Source organism: Lethenteron reissneri, unplaced genomic scaffold (genome assembly GCF_015708825.2).
Source record: "Lethenteron reissneri isolate LAM-NWPU_2019-01 unplaced genomic scaffold, ASM1570882v1 scaffold_1630, whole genome shotgun sequence".
NCBI classification, from domain to species: Eukaryota; Metazoa; Chordata; class Hyperoartia; order Petromyzontiformes; family Petromyzontidae; genus Lethenteron; species Lethenteron reissneri.
Genome location: NW_026891367.1, coordinates 139,446 through 161,939, shown reverse-complemented (window position 1 = coordinate 161,939; position 22,494 = coordinate 139,446). Strand labels below are relative to the sequence as shown.

The 22,494-nt window shown below is 45.0% G+C and overlaps 1 protein-coding gene across 1 annotated transcript in view; it reads left to right on the top strand.

The window, feature by feature from the left end:
• The window catches only part of LOC133362811 (probable ATP-dependent DNA helicase HFM1), a 134,488-nt gene that overhangs the window by 69,604 nt on the left and 42,390 nt on the right, over nucleotides 1-22,494 (top strand). Inside the window, exons 10-14 of the mRNA XM_061581756.1 lie at nucleotides 9,165-9,266; nucleotides 10,067-10,215; nucleotides 13,755-13,849; nucleotides 18,711-18,844; nucleotides 19,910-19,960. Coding sequence (XP_061437740.1) covers nucleotides 9,165-9,266; nucleotides 10,067-10,215; nucleotides 13,755-13,849; nucleotides 18,711-18,844; nucleotides 19,910-19,960 — 531 coding nt within the window. The remainder of the gene's footprint in view (nucleotides 1-9,164; nucleotides 9,267-10,066; nucleotides 10,216-13,754; nucleotides 13,850-18,710; nucleotides 18,845-19,909; nucleotides 19,961-22,494) is intronic.

Below are 22,494 nucleotides of genomic sequence, written 5' to 3'. Positions count from 1 at the left end.
ACGTTTCGGCCACAACGCAAGCAGCCGTCCTCAGGTGAAAACCAGGTCCGTCGAGGCGACAGCGTCTGAATGAAACAGCACACGTTCATTTTGACTTACATCAATACAATATGGAGAGGTATGAACCCTCTCAATGCATTTTCATTAATATTTGAATGCAGGGGCGGTTTCTTCATTAGGGCGATTGGGCGACGCACCACCAATGTCATTGAACCACAGAGTCACGCTAGCCGTCACTGCAGCCTCTAGATATAGTCCAATCAGCGTCATGTCACGTTCTGTGGAGTACCGCCTCTTTTGGGGCGATTTCACTCCGGCTGAGAATCGCCCCGAGTGGCCCCATAGACTTGCATTGAAAGATGTTTTTTTTCGAACGGCGGGCGCTCCCATGCATTCTCTATGGCTTCCGGGAGGGCTCGCCCTAACGTGCTTACGTCATCATACGTGCTAACGTCATCATACGTGCTTACGTCATCATACGTAAGCACGTTTCATCCAACAATATAATTTGTGGCCACCTAGTGGAATCTTTAATAAAATTAACTTGAGTGGTTTGTTTTAATAGTGAGTATATAAACAAACAAGATGTATTGTAAGAGTCACTTTATTTTTCATTAATATTAAAGAAGTGAAGTTGTCTTTACATGCTTAAGCTGTTAATTTATCCATTGCATGGGTGGAGCTTATCCTTATCAATCATCCAGACATTTGCCCCCCCCTGAGAGATTTTGCAGGAGCCGCCACTGTTTGAATGTCCTCTACACATTCTCTCTCCAGGTTGCCGAGTGGCTGTCTGATAGGGATGGAACGGCCACCTTCATAAAATTGGGCGAAAAACATCGCCCTGTGAAACTTCGCAAAATCGTGTTGGGATTTCCTTTCTTTCGTGCGCAGACCGCCTTTAAGTTCGACTTGATACTCAACTACAAGCTGGCAAGAATTATACAAACATATTCTGAGCAGAAGCCAACGCTCATTGTGAGTGCACGTGTTGTTTGTTGTTCCAAGTCAAAATGGCATGATCAGTTCTAGATTTGAAGCTTTCGTGACTGCAAGGATTCATATTCTTAGGTTGTTTCGGTAAAGTCACGTAGAAGGGAAGTAATATAATAATAAAAATAAAACATAATAAAATAATTCTCACGATGTTTCGGCCACAACGCAAGCAGCCGTCCTCAGGTGAAGAACAGGTCTGTCGATAAGACAGAGTCTGAATGACACGTCCTCGGCTTGGAGCTTCTATTTAAGCTGGGAATTATTTTGTCAAGGCGCTCTTCCTCCTCCCTCCCAGCTTAAATAGACGCTCCAAGCCTAGGACGTGTCATTCAGATGCTGTCTTATCGACAGACCTGTTCTTCACCTGAGGACGGCTGCTTGCGTTGTGGCCGAAACGTCGTGAGAATTATTTTATTCTGTTTTATTTTATTATTTTATTACTTCCCTTCTACGTGATGACTTTACCGAAAGAACCAAGAAGATGAATCCCTGCAGTCACGAAAGCTTTACATCGAAATGCAAGGATTCATATTCTTAGGTTGTTTCGGTAAAGTCACTTAGGTAAAAAAACATTAAAATTAAAATTAATAAAAGTAAAATAAAAATAAAAATCACGACGTTTCGGAGGCAACACAAGCTTCCGTCTTCAGGTGGAGCCGTCACAGCCACGGCAGCCGCATCAAGTAAATGAGAGATTGCAAGAGCTACCCACTCCGTATATATAATGGTTGGTTTAATAAAAAGAGTGGTAGCTCTTGCAATCTCTCATTTACTTGATACGGCTGTCGTGGCTGTGACGGTTCCACCTGAAGACGGAAGCTTGTGTTGCCTCCGAAACGTCGTGATTTTTATTTTATTTTACTTTTATTAATTTAAATTTAAATTTTTTTTTACCTAAGTGACTTTACCGAAAAAACCTAAGAATATGGCATGATTAGTTTAATTGCATATTTTTTTAGTAGTTTCATATTTTGCATGCAAAACACGTGAATGTGGAATGTCATAAGGTGTGTAAGGCCTCCATTGGCACGTACATAGCAAACAGGAAATGCCATGTGGACAACAACAAAAATAAATCTGACGTGTAGCCTTAACAGACTTTTGGGGGAAGTGTTGGTAAGCGAACACTTATGAAGACCGGCATAAGCACACGAGGGGTGGTGGGTGGGCAGCGTCACCACACCGGACCGCCTTTGTTTCCCCAGTGCTGATGTTTCAGTACCACGGCAGGTACTCATTTGAGGCTGAGTAGACCTAAGGGAGGCCCAGAATTGGTTCAAATGTTCACCCTTGCTTTTGATCATGAGCGGGAATCGAACTTGGGTGACAGGGGTTTGTAGCACAGTTCACTAACCAGCACTCCCCACTCGCAGATACAATCACACAAAGACAATATCCGCTAAAGCTGTCTAGGGTGTGGACCAATCAACTTCAAGGGCAGTGCATATTATTATCATCATCAGAGTTGTTTCTTTTTGTTGGCATTTTGACTACTTGTGTTGTGGTTATTGCAAACATGATGCCTTGTATAAAGGTGTCAGTTTTGTACCAGTTTAAAGGGTAAAAACCTATCACTATATTTTGCCACTGGTAAAGGAGGGTGTCTCATAATGTAAATGCTTCACCCCGAGCTCTCAATACTCTGATAGTGCGCTGTTTTTGAGTTGTACGCCTTTTGGTATCATCTGGTCCAACACCAATGGAGACTAGGCTCTAAGGAAAGCTGTCTCGGGTGTGGACCAATCAACTTCAAGGACAGTGCATACATTATCAGAGTTGTTTCTTTTTGTTTGCATTTTGATTACTTGTGTTGTAGTTTTTTGCAAACATGATGCCTTGTATAAAGGTGTCAGTTTGGTACCAGTTGAAAGGGAAAAAACCTCCTACTACGACAATATCCGCTGTTGAGTCTTTACAAGACTGGGCAAGCACCTGTAGATGCCATACACATATACGCTTGCACACACAAGACGCTATAAAAGTTGCATTTATACAATGAATATCATACCTAGTCAATCAGACATATACATTTTTAAATGGTTTAGGCCTTAGATATTTCACGTGTAAGTTTATGCCTTTGGAGCAGGCATACTTTGTAATGGTGTGATTATTTCAAGGACAGTGCACATACATGATCAGAGTTATGGTTGTTTTGTTTGCATTCCGACTGCAGGTATTGTGGTCAATGCAAACATGACTCCTTGTAAAAAAAAGGTGTCAGTTTTGTTGCCAGATAGAAGGGTAAAAAAACCAATGATCGTTGTGGTTATTCTTTACGTCTGTGCGACCAGAAGAAGTGTCCAGCTGGCTGCAGCCACGCTGGCTAAAGATGCCAAATTCAGGATTGATTCCCAGCACAGGGCAGAGTAGGAGTGGGAATTCGCAAAATGTTCTGTGATTAAGATGTTGTGTTAAGTAAGAGTCAAGGGTGCCGTCCTGAAATCCCTTGATCGAGCCACTGCGGGTGTATCACCTCCGGCTTGAGAGAGGAAAATATAGTCTTAGGTTTTTTCGGTAAAAGGTCACCGGTGGGTATGTAAAACATTAAAATTAGATGAAAGTAAATAAAAATAAAAAATAAAATCACGATGTTTCGGAGGCAACACAAGCTTCCGTCTTCAGGTGGAACCGTCACAGCCACGACAGCCGTATCAAGTTAATGAGAGATCGCAAGAGCTACCACTCCGTATCTATAATGGTTGAGGGGGGAAGGGCCAGGAACGGCACACTTGTTATTATTAATATTTATTAATAACATGCTCCACCAAACTTGCAGCCATAGCTGGCAGCAAGGTGATCAAGGGGAGAGATTGACACACGTGATTGTGGAAATTCCACACTTCCATGATGGCGCCAAGTCCATCCGTAGTGCCATATCACTTAAGAGATGAGCGCGCAACACACATCATCGTCATCAGCCATCATCAATCCACTGCTGGATGAAAAGCCAAACGATATTTTGTGTTCAGTGTGCCGTGAAGATGGCAGTAAGCTCAAAGGTTTGTGCCGTGGAATGAAACGTGTTGAGTAGCGCTGCTCTAGAGGGATAATGGTCTATCTTCTTGGTTCTTTCGGTAAAGTCGTCACGTAGAAGGGAAGTAATAAAATAATAAAAATAAAACATAATAAAACAATTCTCACGACGTTTCGGCCACAACGCAAGCAGCCGTCCTCAGGTGAAAACCAGGTCCGTCGAGGCGACAGAGTCTGAATGAAACAGCACACGAGCTTGGAGCATATATATAAGCTGGGCGCATTGACAAAGGAATTTGCATATCAAGAGGAATGTAGCATATTTATGGGAAATGCAGGAATGTGATTAGTACTGCATATGCATGTGCATCATGCAGGATTAACAGCATCAAAGGGAGCTGCAGTTGCTGCTGCAGCAGCAGTACTTCCCTTCTACGTGACTTTACCGAAAGAACCAAGAAGATGAATCCCTGCAGTCACGAAAGAAGCTTTAAATCGATAATGTCTACTCTGTCACATTGACCAGACGTGATGGGAGAGGCAGGCGTACCCACACTTTACCGCACTACGCGCCACCTGCCGGCTTGTGTGTTTATACACTGCTTCATTGGGCACGGGCAGTGGTGGGGGAGGGAGGGGGGTTAAAAACACGTGCACCGTTGTTTAAAAGATCGTGAGTGAGTGAGTAGAGGTGAAGAGGGGTGAGTAGGTGAGTGGGTGAGTGAGTGGGTGAGTAGGTGAGTGAGTGAGTGGGTGAGGGGTGGGTGGGTGAGTGAGTGAGTGGGGATGGGGTGGTTTGGGTGGGTGAGTGAGTGAGTGGGTGAGTGAGTGAGTGGGTGAGTGGGTGGGTGGGTGAGTGAGTGAGTGGGTGAGTGAGGTGGGTGAGTAGTGAGTAGGTGAGTGGTGAGTAAGTGAGTGGTTAGTGGGTGAGTGGGTGAGTGAGTGAGTGGGTGAGTGAGTGGGTGAGTGAGTGAGTGGGTGGGTGGTGGGTGAGTGAGTGAGTGGGTGGATGCGTGAGTGAGTGAGTGGGTGAGTGAATGAGTGAATGGGTGAGTGGGTGAGTGAGGGAGTGAGTGAGCAGAGAGGAGTGGGGTGGGTGAGTAGGTGAGTGGATGAGTGAGTGGGTGAGTAGGTGAGTGAGTGAGTGGCGTGAGTGGTGAGTGAGTGGGTGGGAGTGGAGTGGGTGAGTGAGTGAGTGGGTGAGTGAGTGGGTGGGTGAGTGAGTGGGTGAATGAGTGAAAGAGTGGGTGAGTGGGTGGGTGAGTGGGTGAGTGAATGAGTGAGTGGGTGATAGGTGAGTGAGTGAGGTGGGTGAGTGAGTGGGTGAGTGAGAGAGAGAGTGGGTGGGTGGGTGAGTGGGTGAGTGAGTGCGTGAGTGAGTGGGTGAGTGGGTGGGTGAGTGAGTGGATGAGTGAGTGGGCTGGGTGGGTAAGTGGGTGGGTGAGTGGATGGGTAAGTGAGTGAGTGAGTGGGTGAGTGAGTGGGTGAGTGAGTGAGTGAGTGGGTGTTGGGTGGGTGAGTGAGTGAGTGGGTGACGTGAGTGGGTGAGTGAGTGGGTGGGTGAGTGGGTGAGTGAGTGAGTGGGTGAGTGAGTGGAGTGAGTGGGTGAGTGAATGAGTGAGTGAGTGAGGCTAGCTGGGTGAGGTGCGTGAATGGGTTGAGTGAGTGGGGTGAGGAGTGAGTGGGTAGTGAGTTAGTGAGTGGTGAGTGAGTGGGTTGAGTGATGGCTGGTTAGTGGGTGAGTGGGCTAGTGAATGATGCGGATGAGTGAGTTGGGTGAGTGAGTGAGTGAGTGGGTGAGTGAGTGGGTGAGTGGAGTGAGTGAGTGGGGTGAGTGAGTGGTGAGTGGTGAGTGGGTGATTGGTGGTGGTGGGTGAGTGGTGTGAGTGAGTGCCGTGCGTGAGTGGGTGGTGGGTGGTGAGTGATGGATGAGTGAGTGGTCTGTGTGGGTAAGTGGGAGGGTGCGTGGATGGGTTAAGTGAAGTGAGTGAGTTGGGTGAGTAGTGGTGAGTGATGAGTGATTGGGTGGTGAGTGGGTGATTGAGTGAGTGAGTGTGTGGTGGTTGTGTCAGTGAGGGAGTGGGGTGAGTGAGTGTGTAGGAGGGGGGATGAGTGGGTGAGTGAGTGAGTGAGTGTGAGTGGAGTGGAGTGAGTGGGTGAGTGAATGAGTGAGTGAGTGGGTGAGTAGGTGAGTGAGTGAATGGGTGAGTGAGTGGGTGAGTGAGTGAGTGGGTAAGTGAGTGGAGTGAGTGGGGGGTGAGTGGGTGAGTGAGTGGGTGAGTTAGTGGTGGGGGGTGAGTGAATGAGTGGGTGAGTGAGTGGGTGAGTGAGTGAGTGAGTGGGTGAGTGAGTGGGTGAGTGAGTGAGTGAGTGAGTGGGTGAGTGAGTGGGTGAGTGAGTGAGTGGGTGAGTGGGTGAGTGAGTGAGTGAGTGGGGGTTGGGTGGGGATGAGTGGGTGAGTGAGTGGGTGAGTGAGTGAGTGAGTGGGTGAGTGAGTGGGTGGAGTGAGTGAGTGAGTGGGTGAGTGAGGGTGAGTGAGTGAGTGGGTGAGTGGTGAGTGAGTGAGTGAGTGAGTGAGTGGGTGGTTGGGTGGGTGAGTGAGTGAGTGGTGGTGAGTGGGTGAGTGAGTGGGTGGGTGGTGAGGGTGAGTGAGTGAGTGAGGTGGATGTGGTGGAGTGAGTGGGTGAGTGAATGAGTGAGTGAGTGGGGTGAGTAGGTGAGTGAGTGAATGGGTGAGTGTGGGTGAGGAGTGAGTGGGTAAGTGAGTGGAGTGAGTGGGTGAGTGAGTGGGGAGTGAGTGGGTGAGTTAGTGGGTGAGTGGGTGAGTGAATGAGTGGGTGATGAGTGAGTGAGTGGGTGAGTGAGTGGGGGGTGAGTGAGTGAGGGGTGAGTGAGTGTAGTGAGTGGGTGAGTGAATGAGTGAGTGAGTGGGTGAGTAGGTGGTGAGTGAATGGGTGAGGAGTGGGTGAGTGAGTGAGTGGGTAAGTGAGTGGAGTGGGGGTGAGTGAGTGGGTGAGTTAGGGTGTGAGTGGGTGAGTGGGTGAGTGGGGAGTGAGTGAGTGGGTGGTTGGGTGGGTGAGTGAGTGGGTGAGTGAGTGAGTGAGTGAGGGTGAGTGAGGGGTGAGTGAGTGAGTGAGTGGGGTGAGTGAGTGGGTGAGTGAGTGAGTGGGTGAGTGGGTGAGTGAGGAGTGGTGAGTGTGAGTGAGTGAGTGAGTGAGTGAGTGAGTGGGTGGTTGGGTGGGTGGAGTGAGTGAGTGAGTGGGTGAGTGAGGTGGGAGTGAGTGTGTGGGTGAGTGGGTGGTGAGTGAGTGGGTGAGTGAGTGGAGTGGTGGGTGAGTGAATGAGTGAGTGAGTGGGTGAGTAGGTGAGTGAGTGAATGGGTGAGTGGTGGTGAGTGTGAGGTGGGTAGTGAGTGGAGTGAGTGGGTGAGTGAGTGGGTGAGTGAGTGGGTGAGTTAGTGGGTGAGTGGGTGAGTGAATGAGTGGGTGAGTGAGTGAGTGAGTGGGTGAGTGAGTGGGTGGGTGAGTGAGTGAGGGGTGAGTGAGTGTAGTGAGTGGGTGAGTGAATGAGTGAGTGAGTGGGTGAGTAGGTGAGTGAGTGAATGGGGTGAGTGATGGGGGTGAGTGGAGTGAGTGGGTAAGTGAGTGGAGTGAGTGGGTGAGTGAGTGGGTGAGTTAGGGTGAGTGGGTGAGTGAATGAGTGGGTGAGTGAGTGAGTGAGTGGGTGAGTGGGTGAGTGAATGATGGGTGAGTGAGTGAGTGAGTGGATGAGTGATGGGTGGGGTGAGTGAGTGGGTGAGTGAGTGTAGTGAGTGGGTGAGTGAATGAGTGAGTGAGTGGGTGAGTAGGTGGTGAGGAATGGGTGAGTGAGGGGTGAGTGAGTGAGTGGGTAAGTGAGTGGAGTGAGTGGGTGAGTGGTGGGTGAGTTAGTGGGTGAGTGGTGAGTGAATGAGTGGGTGAGTGAGTGAGTGAGTGGGTGAGTGAGTGAGTGAGTGGGTGAGTGAGTGAGTGAGTGGGTGAGTGAGTGGGTGAGTGAGTGAGTGGGTGAGTGGGTGAGTGAGTGAGTGGGTGGTGGGTGGGTGAGTGAGTGAGTGGGTGAGTGAGTGGGTGAGTGAGTGGGTGGGTGAGTGGGTGAGTGAGTGAGGGTGGTGAGTGGAGTGAGTGGTGAGTGAATGAGTGAGTGAGTGGGTGAGTAGGTGAGTGAGTGAATGGGTGAGGTAGTGAGTGGGTGAGTGAGTGAGTGGGTAAGTGAGTGAGTGAGTGGGTGAGTGAGTGGGTGAGTGAGTGGGTGAGTGTGGGTGAGTGGGTGAGTGAATGAGTGGGTGAGTGAGTGAGTGAGTGGGTGAGTGTGGGTGGGTGAGTGAGTGAGTTTCTGGGTGAGTGAGTGAGTGAGTGGGTGAGTGAGTGGGTGAGTGAGTGAGTGGGTGAGTGGGGTGAGTGAGTGAGTGGGTGGTGTGGTTGGGTGGGTGAGTGAGTGAGTGTGGTGAGTGAGTGGGTGAGTGAGTGGGTGGGTGAGTGGGTGAGTGAGGAGTGAGTGGGTGAGTGAGTGGAGTGAGTGGGTGAGTGAATGAGTGAGTGAGTGGGTGAGTAGGTGAGTGAGTGAAGGGTGAGTGAGTGGGTGAGTGAGTGAGTGGGTAAGTGAGTGGAGTGAGTGGGTGAGTGAGTGGGTGAGTGAGTGGGTGAGTTAGTGGGTGAGTGGGTGAGTGAGTGAGTGGGTGAGTGAGTGAGTGGGTGAGTGAGTGAGTGAGTGGGTGAGTGAGTGGGTGAGTGAGTGGGTGAGTGGGTGAGTTAGTGGGTGAGTGGGTGAGTGAATGAGGTGGGTGAGTGAGTGAGTGGGGTGAGTGAGTGAGTGAGTGGGTGGTGAGTGTGGGTGAGTGAATGAGTGGGGTGAGTGAGTGAATGAGTGAGTGGGTGGGTGAGTGAATGGGTGTGAGTGTGAATGAGTGGGTGAGTGAGTGGGGTGAGTGAGGGTGGAAGGTGGAATTGATTACAAGTCTAGCGTGCTCACCACTACACCATATATACCGATCATTTATTGTCATTTCAGACTGCAGGTGCATGCTTCTTACCTGAAGGATATCAAGTTGAGAGGTACGCTTGTAAAGCTCTCACTGTGCTTTGTTAACGAGGATTGAAAATAATTGCATCGAAATATCAAGTAAACATTCGTGTCATTTGTTTTTATTACTGTTGTAGATTTGCTGACGAAAGGAATTGCATACCATCATGCAGGAATGGAAATGTCTGATCGAAGAAACATTGAAGACGTTTTCTTGCGAGGAGAACTGCCAGTACTGTGTACGTAAAATATGAGTATACACTTTATTCATGGAGAGATTGTAGATTATACTATGAGGCATCTCCTTTACCAGTGTACCAGTTGAAAGGGTAAAAACCTACTACTAGATTGTAGATTGATATACGTGTCCATGTATCAGGTTTGCATGCGGCTTTGTGAAATTAGTAGGGTCTGTCATGTGTGCATATTTCAGGATTACAAACCCATACTGAGCCATATATACTAATAACCCAAAACCTCTATTATGGAGCATCTAGCAACATTGCCCCATCCGCGAAACTACTGCAGAATGTGTGCAAACACAGCGGGTTCTTTCGGGATCGCCTTGTGATGAAAGAATGGTGCAAATACAGAGTGTGTTTGTTTGTCTTCTTGGTTCTTTCGGTAAAGTCACGTAGAAGGGAAGTAATGAAATAATAAAAATGAAACATAATAAAATAACATAATAATTATTATGTAAAATTTTATTATTGTATTACTTCCCTTCTACGCGACTTTACCGAAAGAACCAAGAAGACGAATCCCTGCAGTCACGAAAGAAGCTTTAAATTATTTTATTATGTTACAATTTTGTTATTTTATTATTTCCCTTCTACGTGACTTCACCGAAAGAACCAAGAAGACGAATCCCTGCAGTCACGAAAGCTTTAAATCAAAAGTTTATTATTTTATTATGTTTAATTTTTATTATTTTATAACTTCCCTTCTACGTGACTTTACCGAAAGAACCAAGAAGACGAATCCCTGCAGTCACGAAAGAAGCTTTAAATCAAACTGTGTTTGTTTGATTTCTCTGCAGTCTCCACAAGTACACTGGCTATGGGTGTCAACCTTCCTGCACACCTGGTCATCGTCAAATCGACGATGCACTACACCGGGGGAGGCATGCTGCAAGAATATAGGGACACAGATATTCTACAGATGATTGGCAGGGCAGGAAGACCGCAGGTAGATGCACATCTTCTGTATATGTTGGTTCATGCATCCTTACTTTTCTGAACTAAGTACGGTAAAACTTTGGATTGCGAACATAATTCGTACCGTAAATGTGTTTGTAATCTAGAGCACTCGTATAGTTAAGGGAAGTAATAAAGTAATAAAAATACAACATAATGAAATAATATAATAATATAATAAAATATTATAATAAAATGATAAATTAATATGATCATATAATATTATATTTCGATGTAAAGCTTTCGTGACTGCAGGGATTCATCTTCTTGGTTCTTTCGGTAAAGTCACGTAGAAGGGAAATAATAAAATAATAAAAATAAAACACAATTAAATAATTCTCACGACGTTTCGGCCACAACGCAAGCAGCCGTCCTCAGGCGAAGAACAGGTCTGTCGATGAGACAGAGTCTGAATGACACGTCCTAGGCTTGGAGCGTCTATTTAAGCTGGGAGGGAGGAGGAAGAGCGCCTTGACAAAATAATTCCCAGCTTAAATAGACGCTCCAAGCCGAGGACGTTTCATTCAGACGCTGTCTAATCGACAGACCTGTTCTTCACCTGAGGACGGCTGCTTGCGTTGTGGCCGAAACGTCGTGAGAATTATTTTATTATGTTTTATTTTTATTATTTTATTATTTCTCTTCTACGTGACTTTACCGAAAGAACCAAGAAGACACTCTTATAGTATCAGTTGTGATCGCGTGACGCTCGGCAGACAAAGCGTACACACGCACTGCTCGTATTGCAAGACCTCGCTCGTTCATCAAATTAATATTTATTTTAAAAATTTTGCTCGTCTTGCAAAACACTCGCAGATCAAATTACTCGCAGTCCAAAGTTTTACTGTATCCGTTCTAAAACTTAAATGCATTGTGCACAAATGTATTCTGGTTTATTGGATCCCATCTCTTGAAACCCATCATGTGGACAATGCAGCATCTATTTTGAAGAGGTCAAGATTTCTTGCTTATTGATGTGATGCTCATCTCCTACTTACAGCCCTCGGCCAGGGGTGGACCTCCTCGATTCCAATGGAATGGGAGAGTCTTTCCAAAGAACAACCAATGTAGACTTTTTCACGAAGTGATACCTATTTTATCGACCAAAGAGGGATGATGGGCTGAGTCAACCTCTAGCCATGAGTTGAACGCACAGACGATTGCAAGACGGCCGCTCTACCTCTGAGTCACATGGCTGGTTCTGCAGGATGAACTGTTACACTTACTCAGTTATGAATGTGTCATTTTATCGACCAAAGAGGGATGATGGGCTGAGTCAACCTCTAGCCATGAGTTGAACTCACAGACGATTGCAAGACGGCCGCTCTACCTCTGAGCCACATGGCTGGTTCTGCAGGATGAACTGTTACACTTGCTTAGTTATGAATGTGTCATTTTATCGACCAAAGAGGGATGATGGGCTGAGTCAACCTCTAGCCATGAGTTGAACGCACAGACGATTGCAAGACGGCCGCTCTACCTCTGAGCCACATGGCTGGTTCTGCAGGATGAACTGTTACACTTGCTTAGTTATGAATGTGTCATTTTATCGACCAAAGGGGGATGATGGGCTGAGTCAACCTCTAACCATGAGTTGAACTCACAGACGATTGCAAGACGGCTGCTCTACCTCTGGGCCACATGGCTGGTTCTGCAGGATGCACTGTTACACTTGCTTAGTTATGAATGTGTCATTTTATCGACCAAAGAGGGATGATGGGCTGAGTCAACCTCTAGCCATGAGTTGAACGCACAGACGATTGCAAGACGGCTGCTCTACCTCTGAGTCACATGGCTGGTTCTGCAGGATGCACTGTTACACTTACTCAGTTATGAATGTGTCATTTTATCGACCAAAGAGGGATGATGGGCTGAGTCAACCTCTAGCCATGAGTTGAACGCACAGACGATTGCAAGACGGCTGCTCTACCTCTGAGTCACATGGCTGGTTCTGCAGGATGCACTGTTACACTTGCTTAGTTATGAATGTGTCATTTTATCGACCAAAGAGGGATGATGGGCTGAGTCAACCTCTAGCCATGAGTTGAACTCACAGACGATTGCAAGACGGCTGCTCTACCTCTGGGCCACATGGCTGGTTCTGCAGGATGCACTGTTACACTTGCTTAGTTATGAATGTGTCATTTTATCGACCAAAGAGGGATGATGGGCTGAGTCAACCTCTAGCCATGAGTTGAACGCACAGACGATTGCAAGACGGCTGCTCTACCTCTGAGTCACATGGCTGGTTCTGCAGGATGCACTGTTACACTTGCTTAGTTATGAATGTGTCATTTTATCGACCAAAGAGGGATGATGGGCTGAGTCAACCTCTAGCCATGAGTTGAACGCACAGACGATTGCAAGACGGCTGCTCTACCTCTGAGCCACATGGCTGGTTCTGCAGGATGCACTGTTACACTATTCTAAGTCAGTTATGAATGTGTCATTTTATCGACCAAAGAGGGATGATGGGCTGAGTCAACCTCTAGCCATGAGTTGAACGCACAGACGATTGCAAGACGGCTGCTCTACCTCTGAGTCACATGGCTGGTTCTGCAGGATGCACTGTTACACTTGCTTAGTTATGAATGTGTCATTTTATCGACCAAAGAGGGATGATGGGCTGAGTCAACCTCTAGCCATGAGTTGAACGCACAGACGATTGCAAGACGGCTGCTCTACCTCTGAGCCACATGGCTGGTTCTGCAGGATGCACTGTTACACTTTTCTTGCTTAGTTATGAACGTGTCATTCCATGTCCACCAGTTGTTAAGACATGTAAATGTGCTTTTGTTAGGAGAATGGTAAAAAGTTAATAACCAATAGGATGACAAGCGCAGTGATAGCTCATGGACGTGTGTCGTCATGCTGGAAGTGGGGAGCGCTCGTGCGTGTCATGCACACTCGAGATGGCAGTACAGAAAGTTGGTTATGAACACATTTGTGTGAACCTGTGTGTTTTCCCCAGGAATTAGTGTTTCCTCCCAAACACAAAACATGTTCAAATAAATTTCGATTTAAAGCTTTGGTGACTGCAGGGATTCATCTGATTGGTTCTTTCGGTAAAGTCACGTAGAAAGGAAATAATAAAATAATAAAAATTAAACATAATAAAATACTATTTTGTAATAAAATAATAAAAACTAAACATAATAGAATACAATTTTGTATTTTATAATGTTTTATTTTTATTATTTTATTATTTCCCTTCTACGTGACTTTACCGAAAGAACCAAGAAGATTAATCCCTGCAGTCACGAAAGCTTTAATCAAAATTTAAATCGAAATGTATTTGAACATGTTTTGTGTTTGGGAGGAAACACAAAATACCAAATTATATTTTATAATGTTTAATTTTTATTATTTTATTATTTCCCTTCTACGTTCAAATAAACCATGCCAATAATTCAATGCAGGATCCATCTGAATTTCCTGAGACTCATTAAAGATCTTCCTGAACTTATCTAATGATTAGTACGGCTAATTATCTATGTTTATGTAAAGTGACCTGCGTTGTATCGTTCACAGTTTGATGTTTCAGCCACTGCCGTGATACTGACAAGAAACGAATTGAAAGAAAAATATGAACAAATGCTCAGTGGGACCCAGAAACTAGAAAGCAGGTAGGACAGTAACGACAATATTGTTCTACACTATGGGGACCTCATTTGCCAGTAAAAATATGATAATTGGTTCTTTACCCTTCTATCTGGCAACAAAACTGACACCTTTTTGCAAGGAGTCATGTTTGCATAGACCGCAATACCTGCAGTCATAATACAAACAAAAGAACATAACTCTGATAATGTACACTGTCCTTGAAGTTGATTGGTCCACACCCGAGACAGCTTTCCTTCGAGCCTAGTCTCATATGGGTTGGACCAGATGACGCCAAAAGGCGCACAACTCAAGGACAATGCACCATCAGACTATCAGAGTTATGTTCTTTTGTTTGTATTATGACTGCAGGTATTGCGGTCTATGCAAACATGACTCCTTGCAAAAAGGTGTCAGTTTTGTTGCCAGATAGAAGGGTAAACAACCAATTAACAATATTGTTCTTCTTTGGTTCTTTCGGTAAAGTCACGTATAAAGATTAAATAATAAATTAAATAATAGCATCATACGACGTTTCTCTGTACCTGTGTTACTCTCTCTCTCTGTGTATCTCTGTGATGTCTGTCTGCTTATATGTCTGTCTGTGTGTCTATGTTGTGTGTCTCTCTCTGTGTGTGTCTCTGTGTTGCTCTCTCTCTGTGTATCTCTGTGATGTCTGTCTGCTTATATGTCTGTCTATAGTTTTCTGGTTAGATTTATTTGTTGCTATTTCATTTATACCTGATTATGATGATTGCTTGTGTTGCAGTCGAAACGTCGTGTGCTATTATTTAATTTATTATTTTATATTCTTAGGTTTTTTCGGTAAAGTCACGTAGGTAAAAACATTAAAAAGTAAAATAAAATATCCTTTGTTATGCAGTCTCGTCTTGGTCTCAAGCCTCACCTTACCATATTAATACAAAGTATGCGGCCCTTCCCCCCTCTCCAGCCATTATATAAACGCAGTGGTAGCTCCTGTAATCTCTCATTTACTTGATGCAGCTGTCGTGGCTGTGACGGTACCTCCTGAAGACGGAAGCTTGTGTTGCCTCCGAAACGTCGTGAATTTTTATTTTTATTTTACTTTAAAATGTTTTTACCTACACGGTGACTTTACCGAAAAAACCTAAGAATATGAATCATTGCAGTCACGAAAGCTTCAAATCTAGAATCATTATTTTATCTTTAGACGTGACTTTACCGAAAGAACCAAAGAATAATTGATGCAGTCACGAAAGCTTCAAAATTAAGATTGACAGTATTGTTGTTACATGTATACATTGGGCATACACATGTACATGTTTTGATTTAAAGCTTTCGTGACTGCAGGGAGTCATCTTCTTGGTTCTTTCGGTAAAGTCACGTAGAAGAGAAGTAATAAAATAATAAAAATAAAACATAATACAATAATTCTCACGACGTTTCGGCCACAACGCAAGCAGCCGTCCTCAGGTGAAGACCAGGTGTTTCATTCAACACACTTGTCACATTGAAACATGTCCACACACGCGCGTCGTTATTTCAGATTAACAACACAGTCATTCTGGGGAAATACTAATTTATCTTCTTGGTTCTTTCGGTAAAGTCACCACGTAGAAGGGAAATAATAAAATAATAAAAATAAAACATAATAAAATAATTCTCACGACGTTTCGGCCACAACGCAAGCAGCCGTCCTCAGGTGAAGAACAGGGCTGTCGGAAAGACAGCGTCTGAATGAGCTTCTACGTGACTTTACCGAAAGAACCAAGAAGATAGATCACACACGTGTTCTGCAATCTCCACTTGGGCTCTGGGTGAATCTTAGAATCGACTCTGAGATCGTGTTACTTGCCCATAAAGCACCCACCTACATTTGGGACTTTTAGAACCCCAGTATTCTATCTCGCAATCTACATTTCATGGATCCCAGTCTTCTCTGCATCCCACTAATGAGACGGCACTCCAAGGGCGATGGGGCCTTCTGCTGTGTGGTTCTACATCTGTGGAATGCCCTCCAAAGACATGTTTGTGATTGGGAATTGTCAATGTTTATGAAGTCACGATTGAAAGCTGACGTCCTTACTATTTCTTTGGAACACTAGAGCAATTACTGAGTGCAACGTATTCAACGATGACATTTTCACATGCAACAGCTCTTTGGTTCTTTTGAGGAAAAGTAGCGTATCAATATAAACATTTATTTAGAATTATACTATCTTGTTCAGGATCTTTCCAATTTCCGTGCTATAATGAAAACTTTCTCAGTTAATTTTAAGATACGTTCAGAATGATGTGTTTTTTTTCTACCTTTTGTGAATTTCCATTAATCATCTTCCTCTCTGCATCTTCCATGTTCCCATCGCTATGAAGTAGCTACCGTTAATTTCATCTTCTTAGTACTTTCGGTAAAGTCACGTAGAAGGGAAATAATAAAACAATAAAAATCAAACACAATAACATACAATTCTCACGACGTTTCGGCCACAACGCAAGCAGCCGTCCTCAGGTGAAGAACAGGTCTGTCGGAAAGACAGCGTCTGAATGAAACACCACCAAGCTTGGCAGCGTATATTTAAGCTGGGTTAGAGTAGGAGGGCGCCTTGACAAAGGGATTTGCATATCAACAGAGGAATTTTGCATATTTATGGAAAAATGCAGATATGGGATTAGTCACTACTTGTGGAATGTGTAGGAGGTGGGGGGGGGGGGGTCTCAAAGTCATATCATGCCCGTGCATTATGTAGGATTAGCAGCAACAAGGGGAGGCAGTAGGGTTGGCAGTCATAAAGGGAAGTAATTTTAATAGTAAGAAGCTGCAGCAGCAAAACCACCACCACTACGTACCAGAGGTGTGGACTCGAGTCATGTGACTTGGACTCGAGTCAGACTCGAGTCATGAATTTGATGACTTCAGACTCGACTTGGACTTGCATAACAATGACTTTGTCCCACCTCTGAGCTGGTGTGGACTCGAGTCATGTGACTTGGACTCGAGTCAGACTCGAGTCATGAATTTGATGACTTCAGACTCGACTTGGACTTGCATAACAATGACTTTGTCCCACCTCTGAGCTGGTGTGGACTCGAGTCATGTGACTTGGACTCGAGTCAGACTCGAGTCATGAATTTGATGACTTCAGACTCGACTTGGACTTGCATAACAATGACTTTGTCCCACCTCTGAGCTGGTGTGGACTCGAGTCATGTGACTTGGACTCGAGTCAGACTCGAGTCATGAATTTGATGACTTCAGACTCGACTTGGACTTGCATAACAATGACTTTGTCCCACCTCTGAGCTGGTGTGGACTCGAGTCATGTGACTTGGACTCGAGTCAGACTCGAGTCATGAATTTGATGACTTCAGACTCCACTTGGACTTGCATAACAATGACTTTGTCCCACCTCTGAGCTGTGGACTCGAGTCATGTGACTTGGACTCGAGTCAGACTCGAGTCATGAATTTGATGACTTCAGACTCGACTTGGACTTGCATAACAATGACTTTGTCCCACCTCTGACTGGTGTGGACTCGAGTCATGTGACTTGGACTCGAGTCAGACTCGAGTCATGAATTTGATGACTTCAGACTCGACTTGGACTTGCATAACAATGACTTTGTCCCACCTCTGAGCTGGTGTGGACTCGAGTCATGTGACTTGGACTCGAGTCAGACTCGAGTCATGAATTTGATGACTTCAGACTCGACTTGGACTTGCATAACAATGACTTTGTCCCACCTCTGAGGTGTGGACTCGAGTCATGTGACTTGGACTCGAGTCAGACTCGAGTCATGAATTTGATGACTTCAGACTCGACTTGGACTTGCATAACAATGACTTTGTCCCACCTCTGAGCTGGTGTGGACTCGAGTCATGTGACTTGGACTCGAGTCAGACTCGAGTCATGAATTTGATGACTTCAGACTCGACTTGGACTTGCATAACAATGACTTTGTCCCACCTCTGAGGTGTGGACTCGAGTCATGTGACTTGGACTCGAGTCAGACTCGAGTCATGAATTTGATGACTTCAGACTCGACTTGGACTTGCATAACAATGACTTTGTCCCACCTCTGACTGGTGTGGACTCGAGTCATGTGACTTGGACTCGAGTCAGACTCGAGTCATGAATTTGATGACTTCAGACTCGACTTGGACTTGCATAACAATGACTTTGTCCCACCTCTGAGCTGGTGTGGACTCGAGTCATGTGACTTGGACTCGAGTCAGACTCGAGTCATGAATTTGATGACTTCAGACTCGACTTGGACTTGCATAACAATGACTTTGTCCCACCTCTGAGGTGTGGACTCGAGTCATGTGACTTGGACTCGAGTCAGACTCGAGTCATGAATTTGATGACTTCAGACTCGACTTGGACTTGCATAACAATGACTTTGTCCCACCTCTGAGCTGGTGTGGACTCGAGTCATGTGACTTGGACTCGAGTCAGACTCGAGTCATGAATTTGATGACTTCAGACTCGACTTGGACTTGCATAACAATGACTTTGTCCCACCTCTGAGGTGTGGACTCGAGTCATGTGACTTGGACTCGAGTCAGACTCGAGTCATGAATTTGATGACTTCAGACTCGACTTGGACTTGCATAACAATGACTTTGTCCCACCTCTGAGCTGGTGTGGACTCGAGTCATGTGACTTGGACTCGAGTCAGACTCGAGTCATGAATTTGATGACTTCAGACTCGACTTGGACTTGCATAACAATGACTTTGTCCCACCTCTGAGCTGGTGTGGACTCGAGTCATGTGACTTGGACTCGAGTCAGACTCGAGTCATGAATTTGATGACTTCAGACTCGACTTGGACTTGCATAACAATGACTTTGTCCCACCTCTGCTATGTACCGTTCATTTGTCAACACCTTCGGTCTCCTGCAGTTTGCACATGAATCTAACAGAGCACCTCAATGCAGAGATCGTCTTGCACACGATCACAGATGTCAACGTGGCATTGGATTGGATCCGATCCACATTCCTGTACGTTCGGGCACTCAAAAACCCAAAGTATTACAGTAAGAAATGCATTTGCAATTCAAAATGAAAACGTACAATATTCGCGTGACAGATGCAAAAAAAAATAGCGTTGCCTCTTGAATCGCTAATGTGTGTGATAGTATACTCTTAGGTTTTTTTGCAAAGTCACCGTGTAGGTAAAATATAAAATTAAAATTAATGAAAGTAAAATAAAAATCACGACGTTTCGGAGGCAACACAAGCTTCCGTCTTCAGGTGGAACCTTCACAGCGCGATTGCTGTGAGGAAATAACATGTTTGAATGTTATGAAGTACAAAGAACATAATTAGAGTGTATTTGTAAGGGGTCAATGTTAAACATTCTGACAATTTAGAGTTTGTTCATTGACATCAAGTGTTTAAATAGTTTTGACTATGACAAGATAAAGTCACGTAGAAGGGAAGTAAGAAAATAATTAGAATACAATATAATAAAATAATATAATAATATAATTTAATAATATAATATAATAATATAATAATATAATTTAATAATATAATATAATAAAATAATATAATATAATAATTTAATATAATAAAATAATATAATAATATAATTTAATAATATAAAATAATATAATATAATAATATAATTTAATAAAATAATATAATAAAATAATATAATTTAATAATATACTATAATAATATAATTTAATAATATAATATAATAAAATAATATAATAATATAATTTAATAATATAATATAATAATATACTTTAAAAATATAATATAATAATATAATAATATAATTTAATAATATAATATAATAAAATAATATAATAATATAATTTAATAATATAATATAATAAAATAATATATTAATATAATTTAATAAAAGAATATAATAATATAATATAATAATATTTAAAAAAATGTACTTCCCTTCTACGTGACTTTACCGAAAGAACCAAGAAGATGAATCCCTGCAGTCACGAAAGAAGCTTTAAATCGAAATTTATGACAAGATATTCAACTGTTAAAGCCATTTTAAGTACATCTCAAGCGATGCATAACAAGGCAGCATACTGACACATAAATGCACTCTGTGTGAATCACTGATACAGAATTTGCCGCTGGTCTGAGCAAAGAGGATATTGAGAAGAAACTTCTGCAAGGTATAGTGATATTAACATAATTTAACATCAAACTGTAATTTTACAGGAATGATCGTAGACAATGCTCACGACGTTTCGATTGCAACACAAGCAATCATCATCAGGGTAAAAAACACAATTATCATATTTTTTTAATGCAAATCAGGTACCAACGGAATACAATCATTGTTTTATAACATATCCAATCAGCCACACGGCCTTCTGGGAGTGAAGACTTTCAGCGGCGTTGGTTTTGTAGTGACATAAGAAGGGAGGGGCTGCTGGGGGCTCTGGGACCCTGGGCGGGCCAGGCGCTTAAGCCCCTTGGCGCCGCCAAAGGGGGGGGGGGCTGTGTGTGCTCTGTGGGATATCTGGGGGCGCACACGGCCCCACCCCTCGTTGGGGACGAGGCATAAAAGGGGAGCTCCCTGGACGATCAGGGCCAGTGGTAGCTCAAGACCCAAGACCAGCCATCGTGTACCTAGGCTGTGTAGCTAGGCTGTGTACCTAGGCTGTGTACCTAGGCTGTGTAGCTAGGCTGTGTAGCTAGGCTGTGTACCTAGGCTGTGTAGCTAGGCTGTGTAGCTAGGCTGTGTATCTAGGCTGTGTACCTAGGCTGTGTACCTAGGCTGTGTACCTAGGCTGTGTAGCTAAGCTGTGTACCTAGGCTGTGTAGCTAGGCTGTGTAGCTAAGCTGTGTATCTAGGCTGTGTAGCTAGGCTGTGTAGCTAGGCTGTGTAGCTAGGCTGTGTATCTAGGCTGTGTACCTAGGCTGTGTACCTAGGCTGTGTACCTAGGCTGTGTAGCTAGGCTGTGTACCTAGCCTGTGTAGCTAGGCTGTGTACCTAGCCTGTGTACCTAGGCTGTGTACCTAGGCTGTGTACCTAGGCTGTGTACCTAGGCTGTGTACCTAGCCTGTGTACCTAGGCTGTGTATCTAGGCTGTGTAGCTAGGCTGTGTACCTAGGCTGTGTATCTAGGCTGTGTACCTAGGCTGTGTACCTAGGCTGAGTCTCTAGGCTGTGTATCTAGGCTGTGTACCTAGCTGTGTACATAGGCTGTGTAGCTAGGCTGTGTACCTAGGCTGTGTCGCTAGGCTGTGTACCTAGGCTGTGTACCTAGGCTGTGTACCTAGGCTGTGTACCTAAGCTGTATACCAAGGCTGTGTACCTAGGCTGTGTATCTAGGCTGTGTAGCTAGGCTGTGTACCTAGGCTGTGTACCTAGGCTGTGTACCTAGGCTGTGTACCTAGGCTGTGTATCTAGGCTATGTACCTAGGCTGTGTACCTAGGCTGTGTATCTAGGCTGTGTATCTAGGCTGTGTACCTAGGCTGTGTACCTAGGCTGTGTATCTAGGCTGTGTACCTAGGCTGTGTACCTAGGCTATGTACCTAGGCTGTGTACCTAGGCTGTGTACCTAGGCTGTGTACCTAGGCTGTGTACCTAGGCTGTGTACCTAGGCTGTGTACCTAGGCTGTGTATCTAGGCTGTGTACCTAGGCTGTGTACCTAGGCTATGTACCTAGGCTGTGTACCTAGGCTGTGTACCTAGGCTGTGTACCTAGGCTGTGTACCTAGGCTGTGTAGCTAGGCTGTGTAGCTAGGCTGTGTACCTAGGCTGTGTAGCTAGGCTGTGTACCTAGGCTGTGTACCTAGGCTGTGTACCTAGGCTGTGTAGCTAGGCTGTGTACCTAGGCTGTGTAGCTAGGCTGTGTACCTAGGCTGTGTACCTAGGCTGTGTACCTAGGCTGTGTAGCTAGGCTGTGTACCTAGGCTGTGTGCCTAGGCTGTGTACCTAGGCTGTGTAGCTAGGCTGTGTACCTAGGCTGTGTACCTAGGCTGTGTACCTAGGCTGTGTACCTAGGCTGTGTACCAAGGCTGTGTACCTAGGCTGTGTAGCTAGGCTGTGTACCTAGGCTGTGTATATAGGCTGTGTAGCTAGGCTGTGTACCTAGGCTGTGTAGCTAGGCTGTGTACCTAGGCTGTGTACCTAGGCTGTGTACCTAGGCTGTGTACCTAGGCTGTGTATCTAGGCTGTGTACCTAGGCTGTGTACCTAGGCTGTGTATCTAGGCTGTGTATCTAGGCTGTGTACCTAGGCTGTGTACCTAGGCTGTGTCGCTAGGCTGTGTACCTAGGCTGTGTATCTAGGCTGTGTATCTAGGCTGTGTACCTAGGTTGTGTACCAAGGCTGTGTACCTAGGTTGTGTACCTAGGCTGTGTACCTAGGCTGTGTACCTAGGCTGTGTACCTAGGCTGAGTCTCTAGGCTGTGTATCTAGGCTGTGTACCTAGGCTGTGTATCTAGGCTGTGTACCTAGGCTGTGTATCTAGGCTGTGTACCTAGGCTGAGTCTCTAGGCTGTGTGCCTAGGCTGTGTACCTAGGCTGTGTACCTAGGCTGTGTACCTAAGCTGTATACCAAGGCTGTGTACCTAGGCTGTGTATCTAGGCTGTGTAGCTAGGCTGTGTACCTATGCTGTGTAGCTAGGCTATGTACCTAGGCTGTGTACCTAGGCTGTGTACCTAGGCTGTGTACCTAGGCTGTGTATCTAGGCTG